The sequence below is a fragment of the Elaeis guineensis genome, chromosome 2, assembly GCF_000442705.2.
Source record: "Elaeis guineensis isolate ETL-2024a chromosome 2, EG11, whole genome shotgun sequence".
In the NCBI taxonomy this organism is placed as follows: domain Eukaryota; kingdom Viridiplantae; phylum Streptophyta; class Magnoliopsida; order Arecales; family Arecaceae; genus Elaeis; species Elaeis guineensis.
The window spans coordinates 101,443,420-101,459,598 of NC_025994.2; the positions used below are offsets into that span (position 1 = coordinate 101,443,420).

Genomic DNA, 16,179 nt, shown 5'->3' on the forward strand with positions numbered 1-16,179 from the left:
AGACCTCTGTTCTTGCTCATTTCAATTTCTTGCGATGCAGACCTTTTACCATGCTATTACTTTTGCATTTTTTTTCTCACCATTGGTGCTATAGTGATAAATTTATTATGGAAGATTTATTTGTATCTCCGTCATCACCTGTTGATATATTTAGAATATATATATATATATATATATATATATATATATATATATATATATATATATATGCACTATTGTGCTTTCTGCTTTGTTTCACGAGGAGAAAATTTTTGTCATCAGCTATCAAAACAATACTCATTTTTGTTATATGAGATGGACTTTACTCCTTTCAACACCAAAATCAATAATGGAGCATGCAAATCAAAGATCCACCTCATCGATCATGATTTATGTCATTAAAAGTGTCTAAAGCAAGAAATCATGTACTTTGATGGTCTTTGACGTATGCATCACGTGATTTTTTAGTTTTTAGAGATTTTTAGTAGGATAAATCAAGAACAGTCATGTAGACATTTAGTTCGGTTGCTTTATTATTGATTTTCGAGTCAAGATAAGTAGATTCCATCTCTTCTTGATGGGAGCAAAGTCCATATCTCTCATTTTTATTTATATATATTTTAGAAAAAACAATGGGAAATCCATCCAAACAATTTCTTTGAGAAAGATAAAAGAGCAACAAAGAAATTCAACAGAGGAAACAGAAGAGGGGAGGGACAGAAAAGTAAGAAAGGAAAAAAAGCAGAGTAGAAAGGACGGTGGCGAACTGGAAGGGAGGAAGAAAAGCTCGGCTGAAATGGGGCCAGAAATCAGCACGCTCGCGAGGGCTAAAGTTTGTCCAGTCTCCGAACAGCCTTGCAACTCTCCTTAAAAATCTCTTCTTTTTTCGTCGTACATTACTTCTCTGCTCGCCTCCTGTACATATTTTTCCTTATTTTCCTTATAAATAGGGTGGCCTAGCGCCCCTACCCCCCTCCCAAACAAACCTTTAAAAAAAATAAAGCTGGCTTTTTTTCTCAAGCCACGGACACCAGCACGCTCTCCCAGCCACCTCAAAGATTATGAGGTGACATTTTGTCAGACCAGGATCCCCATAAAGATCATAAGATAGGCATTTCTTTTTACGGACCTCAAACAAGTTTTAATTTGAAGGGGAGCTTGCCTTGTATCTGTTAAGTGAAAGGCCTTAGATATTCGCTTGCTTGATTAATTGCTTCTCTCTTATTTTCGGCTTCTGACATACTGCCGATAGATTTTTTATATATGTATCGGATAATGCCTCTAACTCTTCTAGTCTCAACTCCTTTTTCACCTATGATTTTCATATATTCTTCCAGCTGCTCGATTCCAAAGATGAAGCATCTTTGGAAGATTAGGAACATACCTAGACTGAAGGCGCCCATAGAAATTTGTTATCTTTAGAAATACATTTCTTGTAACATGTTAAAGCAATAAGCAAAAAAGACAGCATTCATCTCAAAAGTGCATCACTCGAATTAGAGAACATCATCAAACTGCAGCAGCCTTACCTTATTTCTCTACTATCAGTTTTGCTCTAGCATGTCCTTCTTCTATCCTATATTGTTCTCCTATTCCTAGATGAGCCATTAAAAACCACACCAAGGTGAGCAACTCTCCTCCGGCGCTGAGCTGCTTGGCATGGTAATAACCTCTGCAATGACTTGCAGCATAACACAACATCTCCACCCAAACAGCACTCATTATCTTCCATCTTTTCTCTATCTTCAGCTCTAACAAAGCCTTTGCAAGCATACAAGCATCAAAAAGTATTGATTTGCTTCTGTCTCCTTTCACCTGTACCGGAGGGACTTTAGTTTCCACCGAAAGAAGCATGTGACAGGCTTGTTTCTCATCAGGCATTGCTTCTCCTTGCTGGAAGAATTTCTTAGCCTCCGCACAGGTGTCTCCATATCTGATCTGCCCAATTCCAGCAGTCAGCATAAAAGGGCGCACTACAAGAAGATACAACATGTAATCGGATATCGCCTTGCTAATGTTTTGGTCTGAACGTATGTTCTCAGAGTGATTGGTGCCATCAGAGTAATAGCAGAGATCAGTTGCAATATGCCAGAGAAGGATGCTTTCATCAAACTCCACCTCAACACTCCAGCCAAGCTTCTCCCGGTATCCCTTCTTTTGAATAGCCCATTCTCCTCTGCAGGTGCTGAAACGCTTGTAGCCTTTGGAGTCATCTGCACTGCTTGACTTGTTCTTAATCTCCTTAAAGATGAATCTTTTCAGGTGATCATGGACGGGACAATAGATGGTGTGGAAGAATCTATCCCAGGCTTCCTTCACACTAAGAAAAACCATGACTCTTTTGATTGTGGATGGCTGGTCATCAAGGCAGAAGCTTATCAGGTTGTGTTGTGCCATGGAATTAGACCACCTTGGTCTGTTGGTTGGTCGGAAGAAGGAAATGCTTGCAAAGATCATGTTCGACAGGCGATACTGTTTGAGATCTTTCAGCTTAAGAAAGGCCCAGTCGGAGAAAACTAGCAGGCCAACGGCATAGCTCTCAAGAACGAGAGCCCCTCCCAACAATATGTAAGTAATTGCTACATCGATGTCTGTGTAGCCATGCTTCTTAGTGAAGAGGAAGAGCAGGAGGGCAGAGAGGATCGAGGAGAAAGTGATGCTGCGTAAGAAGGGGCCTACAACAGTATGGATAACGGTTGACTTGGTGTAGAGCACTTCGTAGATGAAGGAGAGTTCGATTTCGATTACTTTGAAGGCTTGCAAGGGAGAGCGCTTGAGGAAGAAGGATTGGCTCTCGTTCCGGTCATGGAAGCTGAGGATGAGGTCTACAATTAGGCGCTTGAACGTGTGGAAGAACCGATGAGCCTTGGAAAGAATCATCACCGTACTAATATCCTCCACGACAGTGTCCAAAGATCGCGGTTGGGCTTCAGGTTCCTTCTCCACCTCAATCTCTGCTTGTAGCCCAGCAGCAGACATCGAGGCATACTCCTCCATGAACTTGGCATAATTTGGACCAGGGTCAGGAGGTGTAACCATGGAGTTCCTCAGGTTGTCCATGCTTGCACACATGAGTGCCCAGGACCTCTCGCCATACTTGAGAATTCCAGCGAGAAACATTAGAGCTGCAGGGGCCTTGAGCCTAGTTTGTGGCAGAGACCCAATGAAGACGTAGATGGCGACTGCAACCTGAAACAATAGTCCGAGCAAGTGCCTCATCCATAGCTCATTATCCTCTAGGGAGAAAGCAGTAATGGTGTCGGGGCCGCCAAGATGTAGGAGAAGGAACGGGGCCCAGAATGCAAGAAGGTCGTTGCTCTCAGGGTGAGGACTGGAGGGACTACCTTGGTTATTGGAGAGGATGCCAAGAGCAAAGGTCGCGACCCAGTCCGCAAGCAAGTATGCGGACCAGAGGATGAGGCTGATGCATCTGGATTTGTTGCGCTTCCGGAGGCTCCCAGAGAAGATGAGGACGATCTGCAAGCATAAGCTGGTTAGAATAAATGCTCGGAGATCCCAGTTATTCCATATGCTCCTCACCCTGTAGGGGAAAACCTGCATTAGGCTCTCTTCTCTTCCACTTGCTATTTTCTCCAGAAGTCTGTAGCACCTTCTTAGGCTATGGAAATTTATCGCACTTTCTAACTATCAGATAGCTGAAAGAAACAAATTCTCATATTGATGTTACCAAGGAGAAGCGAAGGCTTCGCAAAATTGGGACTTTCTGTAAGACAAGGGAGGTGGGCGTGGAAGCAGCTCAAATGGTGGGTTCCAAGCCTCACGGGCATAGGATGGGGGTGGCCTATAACAAGATGAAGACATTCGAACATTGTGTATGCTAACATATTAATTCCACTGGATTAAGATGTCAATTACTGGACTGGTTCCACTCAAAAAAATTATTGCACGTGTTGAAGACTTTTAGTCAAGTTCCTAAGAAGATGTTTGTTCATGTCGTTTCTGGGAAAGTGCTCTGAAGTTAGAAGGAAGGTTCTATTGACATTAAAGCAAACCGTGTGGGGCAACAGCAATGACATTCTTTGAATGACATAGCTAGTTGGCCTCAGAGTTGACCTCAAAAAAGACTTTCCAGTCGTCACTCAGGAAACTTCATGGTTGGTTACTGCTTCTTTGTTGCTCTCATTTCCTCCTATCATGTCAAGTCCATCCATTTGGTAAAACTTCATTCACACTTCAGGTCCATGATCAAAGTTCAACTTCCATTATTATTTATTTTCCAAGGAACCAATTGGCTTATTGGAACAAACAGCGAAACGTACTGGTACCCATTCATTTAGCTTAAATGCTGCCGGTTCCCGGGCGGGGATGAATAATGGCTTCTTCTGCCAGGTTATTGATGAATTTTCGGTGAGAACGTAGGGTATGTGTCGGCCTATTTACCACGAGTTACTACCTTTTCTAGTTTGCACCATTTTTTTTATCTGATGCCATGATTTGTTTTCTTGCTTTTGGTGCTGTCCTTCCAGTGAAGTTCCTCCGCTAGATATAAAAAAATTGGTTGGTGGAACCCACGACACATGACCGACAAGAATTAGCATCTTAATTCTTTTTTGAGAGTATTAGCATCTTAATTCTTAATTCTTGACTGCTTTTTTTTCTCTCAAAAAAAATTCGACTGCTTTTCATTATTTATACATTCTAATCCTTCATCTTCAGTCATCATCTTCCACCGCCAAGCTTGCCATTTTTCTGAATTCCTTAAAATTTGCTTCATATTACGACCACTCCTATTTTTTCTCATCCTGTTTCACGAACAAGAATGTTGAAGGAAGGTATAATTGAAGAAGTTGTTACTCCATTGGTGAAGCAACTGGGGAACGCTAGGTGCCAAGCTCTCGAGTTCAAAGAGAACGATATGCTCCCAGAGATCAATCTACTTTTTGACAGGATAGAGAAAAATGTCGAACACATGGAGGACGTCATCCGACGAGCAGGTAGATGGGAGAAGGATGTGATCAATAAATTTGGTATTGTCGCTCGACATGTTGATGACATCTTGGAAGAAGGCGGCGAACCCCAAACATTCGAATCCAAGCTCCGGAACGTCGATAGAGAGATTGCCAACTTAAGAGCCCTTCTGTCTCCTCCACTACAACTACCACAGATTGAATCGGCTTCTGCAGCATCAACCGGTCCTCTTCCTTCTCTGTCTCAGGCCCCGCAAGCATCAGAAAAGTGGCGGCAACTTGAGCTGGAGAAGAAAATCCTGGAGAGTTCCGCCATGTCTGGTCTTCAGGTGAGTTATGATAACCTTGATGTCCAGTTAAAACTATGCTTGCTTTGCTTCTCTGTCTTCCCAGAGAATTCGGTCATACGGAAAAGGCCTGTAATTTACTGGTGGATCGGGGAAGGCCTTGTAACTCCAACAAGAGACAACACAGCGGAGGAGATTGGAGACCGTTGCTTCAGAAAGCTGATCATGAAGGGCCTGATCGAACCAGTTTATGTGAAGCGAAGCCCTGTCATCAAATACTGTAAACTGCATCCTTGGATGTGATGGATGCTTATTGCTGTTGCTAGAAGAGTGCAGTTCTTTGATTTTGATTCAGAAGGAAATCCTACTTCAGATTATTCCGTAAGTCGCCGTGCTTGCTTGGCAACCATGAAAGAAGGAACACCCCATCAACTGTTCGTCAGGGGCCGCGCAAATCTAGGTGAGTTGCTGACGCTGTTCAATGTCAACGAGCACTACCTAAAGTTTGAAAGGAGCTGGTTCTCTGAAATGAGGAAGATCACTGTGCTACAACTAGGACGGTGGCAGAACTTGCCCAAACATCACATTGAAGTAGAGAGCACCGAGTTCTTGGAAGGATTGAGGTCATTCAAGCACTTGAGGTATCTTTCCTTCCAAGGCATATCCAGAATCACAGAGCTTCCTGCTTCAATCAGTGAGAACTCCAATCTCAGAGTCCTGGATCTCAGAGCATGTCACAACTTAGAAAGACTGACACCGGGGATCGCTTCTTTTAAGAAACTAACCCACTTGGATGTGTCAGAGTGTCACTTGCTAGAACAAATACCTAAGGGGATTGCCTTGCTCTCCGAACTGGAAGTGTTAAAGGGATTTGTGATCGGTGATGCGAGAAGCAAAGATGCTTCTCGACTTAGTGAGTTGGCAAAACTGAAGAAACTGAGGAAGCTGAGTATAATCATAGGGAGTAAGGTGACGGTCACAGAAGAGGAGCTGAATGAGCTGACACACTGTGAAGCCGTTCGATATCTAACAATAACATGGGTTGTATCACCATCTAAGAAGGGAACTACAGCAAGGCTAACAAGAACTGCAACTATGACGATAACATCTCTCTCCCTTCCTTTGAATCTTGAAAAGCTCGACCTTCGATGCTTTCCAGGTAGGATGGTGCCGGATTGGTTAAGCCCTAACAAATTGAAAAGCATGAAGAAATTGTACATCAGGGGAGGTACGCTCAGTAGTCTTGGACCGGAAACAATCTCACCAACATGGAACGTGGAGGTGTTGCGTTTGAAATTCTTGAGTGATTTGGAGGTGGAATGGACACAAATACAGTCAAAATTTCCAAATTTGGCTTACTTGGAGATCGTTAGGTGTAGCAAGTTGAGATCCTTCCCTTGTGATGAAGATGGAGTGTGGGTTAGGGTTGATAGAGAGATATAAGGCCACAGCAACAGCAGGAGCAACAGCATTACCATTTCATAATCTTGATATTCTATATAGATGCATTTTGCTATGTGATCTGCAATCAGTATTGCTATGTAGATCTTAAACTTAAAAGAGTATTGCTATGTTGATCAAAATTTTGTTTTACTTGGCTTCCATGACTGCTGTAAAAAGTCAGGGACTGTTTAACTTGGCTTCTTCTCGCCTCTCTCTCTTTCCTCATTGTCTCATTTCTGAATAAAGGCTGGGTGGTCTTTGAGCATCCCTTACTTCTCAAAAAAAAAAAAAAGTTTTTTGAATTTTGTAACCACAGTAGTCAATAAAGCAGAAACCCAAGAAACAGTATTGAACCCAAAAAAAAGAACTTACCGAGAACAAATGATGATATTTTCAGTTTTCTAAATTACCTACAGACTGGCATTGATGTATCCACACTAAATAGGATCCTCTTTTTGATTTCATGTACCATTCTATATAATAGTTGGTGAATAATCACCATGGATATTGTCCATTCACAATCAGCTGCTAACAAGTGCTACACATTTCACATGGATGTTGTGAATCATAAGACCATAATTACAGAGGCATTCATGCCGTATTAAGAACTGTTCTGCATGACATAGTCCTTTTTTTTTTTTTTTTTAAATGAATTGGGAGGCTTGGCCACCCGAATTTATTGAAACTGAATAATTTACAATGACAAAGCTGAAAGAAATGAGGAAGGGAATATACAGGGATGTTGATCGAATTCAGATACAAAAGAACAGTAGGTAGGTATGCAGCTGAAACTTCTCTCTGCTAATAGCAAGCATGAAACTCTGAAAATGCTTGGGAGCAGCTGAGTGGTAGAAAAGAGGGGAGGAAAATATCAGTATGCAGCTGGAACTTCTATTAAAGTCTTGAGTTGTGACCATGTGACCGGGGAAGCACTTCAACTTCTTTTGCTAAAACATTTTCTGAAACTTCTAGTGTGAAATCTGAACATCTGAAATACTCTCTGAAACCAACAAATATGCATCTGAAACATTGTAAAAAATATGAAATCTGCAAGCCTTTCTCATGGCAAAGACCACTGAGGGAAGCAATCATTAGTCTTCTAAAGGGTGCGCTGGAACATCTTTGACCTTAGTCCAGATTGCTGAGAAACCTGAAATAAAAAGTTGGCTGATTGGCTGCTGAGCAGTGATAAACAAGATTCAAATATTAGGGAGAAAGCTCAGAGTGTCTTTGATTCTACTCCAGATCTTCCCAAATGCAGGCAGGAGCTTTTGATTACATAAAAATGACCATTCATTGAAGTATCCAAATGATGTTCTAATATGCAAGCTTTACAAGTACAACCATGTTCCAGACTTAAAGAGTATTGTCTGCTAATAATACCCCAAACATCTGAACAAAAATATCTCTTGATGCAATCCATCCATCTATAAATCAAATTTCTCTTTGGAAGTTCAAAGACATAAAATAATTAATGTTTGTTATATTAGCAATGAGAAAAATGTTTTTAGAAAGTTTCTGAAGCATTGAGAATAGGTGTATCCCCTTCTTCCATATTGCAGGTTAATGCAGAACATAAAACTCACTTTCTTTATTGAGGACACAAATGCTTTGGTTTTTAGTTTAGACTGCACTTTCAATCATGTGATTAGTCCAGACTCCAGACTGTGCCATCACAAAAAATTATTACTCTCTAAGAATATGAATAATTGGTAGCTTTATGAAGATAATATTGAAGACAGCTCTTTAAGATTTTTTTTTTTTTTTGAATGAAAGATTGGGCATACCCTGATCACTGTCACTAAGTAAATGAAAAGAAGAGTACATAGGCAAAGTCTTTAACATTTTGATGTGTTCCAAAATTGATGTACAGTTAATGGATTATGGATTATGCATATTCTTTTCTTCAGCTGTTTGACAATAATTTTTTATATCTCCACTTTAGCTATTATTTATTTTTCAGCTCTCTTACATCAGACCTAGAATAAAGCATTGCATAATGTTAATAAAGATATAATTCATGGATCACTAGATAAAAATGGAAGTACATGTAATGGTATTTATCCAGCAACAAATGAACATAATCTTATCAAACACTTCCACTTCCTTAGAGCTAGCTATCATCACTCAAGCTTGTTTTCCTGCTTGAATCTCCAGATGATGAGAAGGATCCATTCAAAATCTCCCCAACAGTCTTTGCAGCCAATGGAAGGCCACTGCAATTGTCCAAAATTTCCTTCTTCATGCCTCTTATGGTAGGATAATCGGACATGTGGCCATCTTTCGTTAGTGCATCCATGAATATAGCCCAACAACTTTCGCGATCGGTGAGAGGTTGAAGGTGGTACAGATTTTCTTCCCCAACCATCTTTATAGCCACCTCTTCCAATCTACTAGTGACGATAGCTCCACCACCGCTTCCCTTCGGCAATCCAAAAGCCAGACGGTCAGCCCATTCACCATCTCTTGGCAGCCCGGAATCCAAATTCTCATACCATTCATCATTGCTCCAAACATCATCGAATACAATGAGGTATCGCTTGCCCATCAGTTGTAGGTGAAGGGTGAACATCAATTCTGCAAGGCTGTTGCTTCTTGAATGAGAATTTGAAATGGAAGTGATAACATCCTCCTCGACTCCAAGAGACGTTAGCATCCTCTCCAGAATCTCTCTTCTCAGATCTTGTCCTCTGTTGATTGTCTCTGATACAGAAACCCAGAGCCTTGGATAGAAGCGCCGTCTCACCTGCTGATTGTTAAAGAGCAGTTGTGCTAGCACGGTTTTACCGACACCACCCATCCCAACAATTCCAATTCCCTTGAAGCCATTCTTACCCTCTTCCATTAGCATTCTCTCCGCTTCAATCAGCTGATTGGCAAGTCCATGGACCTTGGTTTTGTCCACAGCTTGAGAAGTCCAGCGGTCGAACTCCGCTGGCCTCCGCCTGCCCATGTCACCATGCAAAGGACCACTACTTGGATTTGCTTCTGCCCTTCCATCACTTATGGTCTGGATTTTTCGTTTGATCCTAAGCAACCTCTTCCGGGTTTTGAAAAGAAAATACAGATCAGCTAAAGAATAGAAGTACGAACGCTTACTCTGCTCATGATTCCTGTTCTTCTTGGACAGCACTTGGCACTCGATCAGTATGTCATTTAGGTTGTTGAGTGATTCTTGGAGCAGGTTGGTGGTGCCTAGCGACATGGAGAACCTTGTTTTCTTTTCCAGATCTTCCTTGATCTCTTGGAATTGGTGAATAAAAGGAATTGTTGCAGAGTCCTCTTCTCCAAGACCGTCCACAAATTTACTCATGAGAAATTGTATTATTTCAACAGCCATGCTTCTGCTGAGCTCTCTTCCTAAAGTTCCCTCTTTCCAACGAGCCGCACCCAGAACTGATGAGGAAGAAAGCTAGGAATTAACAAAGACATGGAAAAGTTTTTTTTTTTTTTTTTTGGTTGAAAACAGAGGAAGACAGTCGCTTCCGAATCTTCCTTCCTCTTTTCTTCACCTCAACCAATCATTGTATGTAATATTATATAAAATTAATAAAAAGTAGAAGCAACTTGCATCCTCCGTTCTCAGTCAAACAAGGCTTTTCCATGCCTTCTGTTGGCAGCTCTGGCGCTACATCGAGGAAGGTGAAAGGAAAGCAGAGCCCTTCTTTCTTTTTTTTTTTTTTGGTTCCTCAGAAGGAAAGCGCATAGAAAGAGGCAATGGGGTCCAAGAAAAGGCCACGAAATGTAGAAGAAGCGAGCTCTTAGCTTCCCTCTTGGCGACGAAAGACTGACTCAGAATTTGGAGGAGATCCCCTGTTACCATAATCTGGCATTGATTGGTCCATCTGTTCAAAATATGGGACCCATTACTCCAGGTTGACGGAGACTCTCTCTCCGTGTGGTCCCCTGATAAAAACGAATAAAACATTAAAGTTAATACATGAATCGCCCGGTTAATCCGTAATCAACCGATATTTTTAGAGACCTTATTTGACAGCAAAGATGCAATATGACAGACTTCACGCAATGATGGCTATGGATGATCTGCTATTTTTAGTAATGATGGAGGAAGGGAGACACTCCCCCAGCTTTATTAATTGGAAGAAAATATTTACAAGATTGTATTCGCATGAGAAGAGGCGTTGCAGGAGGAGAGATTCCAGGAGACGTCAGTAATATCAAAGGGGACAGCAGGCTCGAACAAGTATAATAAATATATGGCGATGGATTATCTCAAAGAGAATAAAAGAACACATAATACATAAATTAAACAATAACTTCGTCAGCAACCATAGATAAAATTGGGTGGCATCTCACCTCCCTTATCATAAATAAAAAATAAAAAATAAAAAATAAAAACAAAGACTTTGTCAGCAACCAATTTTCATGAGGACTTCTACTTCAACCGCTGCTTCATGTTTCAAAAGAGACCCCAATTTCTAAAGTGTAATGAAGTCTGGACCCTCTCATCTTCCCACATTAAGTTATTCCACCACCACCGTTCTCCTCTGATCTCCACTAGCGGTCTTATGTCGTTTGCATCAAGTGGAAGCTTCTTCAGCTTCGGACATTCCTTCATTTTCATCATTTTCAGTGACGGTAGGTGTCCTTCACAGATGCTTTTGAGCTCTGGTAGTTCCCATAGGCGCAAAGTTCGCAGGCGCGGAAGCATCTCTTGACCCGCCACTGACTCTCCGAACACACTTTCCAACTTGTCACAAAATTTAATCTGAAGACTTACAAGATTTTCTAGACGCAGTGCTGAGGAGAACATGCTTACAATGTTAGGACAGCAATCCACATGTAAATGTTTCAGCGATGAGAAGCTCATCAGTCTCTCCATTCCTTCACATAAATGCCTCAAGTTTGCAAGGTTAGAAATCCACAGGTTCTCCAGTCTGCCAATTGCAACAATTATTTGCACATCGTCTCCCCTGAAGACCACCTCTGCTTGATCGCATCTCTCAATTCAACACTCCTTCATTACTTTCATATGTTCGAAACCCAAATCAGACAATTTCTTCATGAACGCATTGTTGTTCAAAAAAAGCAGCTCTGCATTGTTCAGGACACCTTCAATGCCTTCGGGATAGCTACTAACACCACAAATCTCTAAAAATTTTGTGTGTTCCACAGAATGAGCAAAGTGCCTGGACTCAAAGTAGATGTCTCGAAAGATAAATTGCTTCCTTTGGAAACGAAGATCATTCTCCAAGCTGCTCCTCTCTGAAGGACACACATAAAAATGAAATTTCCTGAACCAGTTCTCCCAGAGCTGGGAGTTTTTGTCCAAAGATAAGAGCAAGTCAGAGTTACCAACGGCCACATAGACTCCTCCATCTTCCCTGACCAGCTCTATTGGGGTATCAGAGACACCGCAATTGTCCCAATTCAGATTTTCAGGTAGCCACTGCAAGGCTTCCCAATTGAGTCGCCTCGTGTACCTCGTTCCAGACAGATCGACGCGCTTTAGCTGGGTCAGTTTAGAGATCTCATAAGGGAATTCAACTAGTGTTGTGCCTGAAAGGTCAAGTTCCTCCAGCATCGTTAGAACTTCCAAGTGGAGCTCTGAGTTAATGCATTGGCACCTCAGTAAGAGGTGACGAAGGTTGGCAAGGTTACCGAGAAACTGTAATGATGGAACTGAGGTTTCAGAAAGATCAAGCACCTCAAGCTTTTCGAGTGTATGCAACTCCATTACACTCTCTAGAGACTGGCAACCTCGTAGAAGCAGAACCCGGAGGCCGAGTAATTTGGAGATGGAAGTCGGCAGCCATCGAATACCAGTGTATGAAAGGTCGAGAACTCGAAGCTTCTCCATGTGATCAAAAAATGCATCTGGAATTTGAGTTAGGACTTGATTTCCTTTGAGCAGCAAGGTCGAGAGGTTGTTGCACTTGGGGCATTCGGGCAACTTTCTTAGTAAGTTGTCCATCAGTGAGATCCACCTGAAGCTTCTCCACACAAACTCACTTGGTGGAGCAGTTAGATCCATTCCGCCCCTCTCATAGGAGGTTCTACCGCTTGCGCTTGCGATTTCTCGTGCCACTTCTCTGACCACATCGTGCACGCTAACGCGATCGCCACTCTCTCTAATAAGAACACCACGATTCACAAGCTCCTCGAGCACCACTCTCCCCTGTTTGTAAGCTTCGTGTAGGCAGTCATACCCATGAATGAAGCCTTCCATTACCCAATGTCGAATCAACTCCTCCGAATTGATATCCCTGCCCCCTGCAAAGAACGTGCAGTACAAGAAGCAATCTTTCATCGAATCACTGGACAAAGCATCATAAGAAAATTTTACCACCCTATACATGGTCTGAAACGTTAACTGCTCGGCGTCAGCTCTCAATGCTGACAAGGCCTGCTGCAATAGAGCCCTAAGTAACCAAGCGGCCTTTGTTTCTCTCAGGGCTCCTCCAATCAAAATGATCAGGAGGGGCACGCCGGAGCACTGGGCCCTTACGCTTTGCGCAACCGAGTGGACTGCAGGTGAAGTGAATGATTCACCCGCCACGTCGCAAAACAAACTCCAGGATTCCTTCGCAGGAAGAGCTTCTGGCTCAAACACCACGGCGGGCTCCATCACTACAAAGGTCCGTGTCGACCTCGTGGTAACTATGACCTTGGAAAGGTTCTTTGGACCAGGGCACGGAACTCCCATTAAATCCAAAACATCACCCTCTACCAACCATGCATCATCCAGCACCAGCAAGAACCGCTTCTCCGATAGAATTCTCCAAATTTCGTGCCTGATCATCGAGACAATCTCTCCAGCTCCCTCGCCATCGGCACGGTTAGTGGGAATCGGAATGAAAAGATTCTCCGCAATCCTCCTTTGGGCATACCTCCAATTGAGATCGACGGACAGGTTGACCCAGACGAAGATGTCGAAAAGATCGGCATCCATGGCTCGGCGCATGGCGTGCCTCGCAGTCCATGTCTTCCCAACCCCTCCGTTCATGCTGAAGAGGACAATTCGGCCGACATCCGGGTCTTGGAGAGACCTCAATACCTTCTCTATGCGTCCTTCTCCGGCGGCCATGGTGGTGTGCTGGGGGGTTTACGAGTAGTTCGGTTTGGGGAAAGAGGAGCTAAGAAGAGGAAGGGTAGAAGGGAAGATCTATTGGGGCTTTTTCGTTCTTCGCAGGTGTCGGTGCTTGGGGAACTTATTGCACGGAGCAGGTCCAACTGGACCAGGCAAATGTGGGGGCACATCCACGGCAAATAACGCGCAATCGGGAACTGGTGAAACACTAAGGATAACGTGGCATCTTATCCACCGTGAGATAATTATTGATTGGAATAATTTTATTTTGGATCATCCAACAATAAATCAATATATTATCCACCGTGGGATTTGGCGACTTGATCCAAGTAATAATTGGACCAATGTTTGGGCGCGATTTTGTATAAAAAGAAAGTGAAAAAAATTAAAAGAAGATAAAGAAACACATTTTCATGTACATATTATTGGAAACTGTTAGGAAAGATGCCGTTAGCTTCCGATGAACTTCTTGTTTTGTTTTTTTCTCCATTTTTTTTCTCCGCTCTGTTTGTTTCTCTATGGGTTATGAGAGACTCAAAAAAAATTGGCCGACCAAAAATAGAGACAACCCAAAAGACAAATGGCCCAACCGAAAACAAAAAAAACCCAATATAATACAAGAAATAGGCACCCAAAAGTTAAAGAATATAACATACTGATTTATACAGAGAAAAGACAACTTGCTTGAAGATCCAAAGTTACAGGCAAGTGAGCAAAAGGTATAAAAATGAAGAATGGCTGAAGAGCTTGGTAGATAGTATAATATATAGAGGAGGAAAGCAACAATATACTGGTGACGTGCTCCTGCAACAATATACTAGTGACGTGCTCCTAAATGATATTAACAGATGGGTATTGCTGGAGATGAAGTAAAACAATTTTTGAAGAAGTCTGTTCCATAGAAGACAAAGCAAAATCAGTTGTGTGAGACCATGACCAACCCTTGTAGTAGATGAACCTGATAGCAGTCCAAACAAAACTTAGCGAAACTCCCCATAGACAGCTCCAGTGATATCCTCCCGACATCCTTCAAGAAGACAATATCAGCAGGAGGAACCTGCGCACAAATAGAATAATAATGCCTATGATTGTAATTTAACTAATTCTTTCCCTCAGTCATCCAACATGCTAACAAAAGATTTTTCTTCGGATAAATCAGCTTGCAGGGAAGAAGCTGCAGACAAGTATCAGAGCACAAAAACTACAAAAGAGCAAAATAAATGTTGTAATTATTGAACTCAAAGCTAACACAGGCCCAATAATAATTTATTTTCTTCCAACATTTTAGCTTATGGCATGGCCAACATAGCTAATCTGGGAAAATAGGACCAAGATCATCATTAAGTGGAAAAATATCATCCAAATATAACGTATCAGCATCATCATCGTTCCAAAAGAGTGCCCCTATAATCAGACAAGAATATCCATAAACTCAGGCTGCAAGTGATCAGTTGGGCCAATATCAAATTTCATACTCCTAGCTTTATTAGCCAGGTAATCAGCAACTTTATTAGCTTCCCGAAATATATGAGTGAACCGAAAAGTTTGAAGGGTGTGCCTCCAAGCATTTAAATTTTGCAATAAAGGATAGAGCAACTTATCCATTTTGGATTTTTGGTTCAACCATTGGACCACCATCCAATAGTCACCCTCCACCCACAGGTCTAATACATAGAGCTCATGAATAGAGCAATCCTACATCCCATCGAGGCAGCCACCATTTCAATATGAGGGATAGAAGAGAGTGGCAATTTCTTGTCTCCAGCTCTCACTAGTTTTCCATAATGGTCCCGAATAATGTAGGCAGCTGCAAAATCATCAGAAGTAATAGAAGCATCAAAATTCAGCTTTAGGACATCCATTGGAGGAGGAAGCCAACCAAAGGTTCCAACCAAGCTGAAACATTAGCTCCCCAGTTCAATGGCATGCCCCCAAGCTGCATTGAATATCCCTATCTCACAAAATCTGACAAATTATACATGGCATCCCTAAGAGTTTGGGAAGGAGGAGATAGTACATAATAGAACAGTCTCTGATTACGAGCTTTCCATATAACCCACACCATACAAATAAGTAGTTGCCTCCTCCCACTGTCAAGCTAAAAATCAAATATAATCCGCTTAATACACTCCAGAGAAGCTGGATATAAATTTAAACCGATAATATTGTTAAAAATCTCCCAACAAACTTTAGCATAAGCACAATTAGCAAATATGTATTGATAATTTTCCACCATATTAACACACTATCTAAAATAAATCTATTCTGCTGGAATAATATTGCAATGACATAGTAATTCTTTTGTTGGCAACCTTCTCCACATCAATTTTTACCAAAATGTTTTCACTCTGAGAGGGACCTGAAGCTGCCATAGTTTCTTAAAATAGCCATTATGACTACTTCTTGAATTTTGGTGTAGTAATACATTAAGGGGGTATTTGGTTCATAACCGAAATCGAAATGAGAATAAGAATCAGAATGGCTTGAAATC

The 16,179-nt window shown here is 41.8% G+C and overlaps 4 protein-coding genes across 4 annotated transcripts; 1 reads left to right on the top strand and 3 right to left on the bottom strand.

Moving 5' to 3' along the window:
- Positions 1 to 1,449: 1,449 nt before the first annotated feature.
- Positions 1,450 to 3,849, bottom strand: LOC105032071 (uncharacterized). Its single transcript, XM_010906418.4, has one exon. It carries the CDS (start codon positions 3,538 to 3,540, stop codon positions 1,510 to 1,512), a length of 2,031 nt encoding a protein of 676 aa, XP_010904720.1. The 5' UTR covers positions 3,541 to 3,849; the 3' UTR covers positions 1,450 to 1,509.
- A 303-nt stretch (positions 3,850 to 4,152) lies between these two features.
- Positions 4,153 to 6,777, top strand: LOC105032079 (disease resistance RPP13-like protein 4). The gene is given in 2 exon segments (XM_073252384.1): positions 4,153 to 4,360; positions 4,467 to 6,777. A coding segment is annotated over 1 exon segment (1,920 nt). The 5' UTR covers positions 4,153 to 4,360; positions 4,467 to 4,759; the 3' UTR covers positions 6,680 to 6,777.
- Positions 6,778 to 8,634: 1,857 nt separating this feature from the next.
- On the bottom strand, positions 8,635 to 10,726 carry LOC105032097 (probable disease resistance protein At5g45490). Its single transcript, XM_073252385.1, has 2 exons — positions 10,209 to 10,726; positions 8,635 to 10,033 (listed from the first exon to the last, which is right to left on the bottom strand). Exons 1-2 carry the CDS (start codon positions 10,240 to 10,242, stop codon positions 8,751 to 8,753), a joined length of 1,317 nt encoding a protein of 438 aa, XP_073108486.1. The 5' UTR covers positions 10,243 to 10,726; the 3' UTR covers positions 8,635 to 8,750.
- A 154-nt stretch (positions 10,727 to 10,880) lies between these two features.
- Positions 10,881 to 13,873, bottom strand: LOC105032087 (disease resistance protein At4g27190). The gene is given in 2 exon segments (XM_010906443.4): positions 10,881 to 13,696; positions 13,699 to 13,873. Coding segments are annotated over 2 exon segments (2,799 nt in total). The 5' UTR covers positions 13,859 to 13,873; the 3' UTR covers positions 10,881 to 11,057.
- Positions 13,874 to 16,179: the final 2,306 nt, after the last annotated feature.

Excerpts from the sequence above, each read along its gene's own strand:
- LOC105032071 (XM_010906418.4), bottom strand. The coding sequence starts at position 3,540 with ATGCAGGTTTTCCCCTACAGGGTGAGGAGCATATGGAATAACTGGGAT.
- LOC105032097 (XM_073252385.1), bottom strand. The coding sequence starts at position 10,242 with ATGGAAAAGCCTTGTTTGACTGAGAACGGAGGAT. Across the intron at positions 10,034-10,208 it reads TTTGACTGAGAACGGAGGAT|TTCTGGGTGCGGCTCGTTGG; the intron begins GCAAGTTGCTTC and ends CTTCCTCATCAG.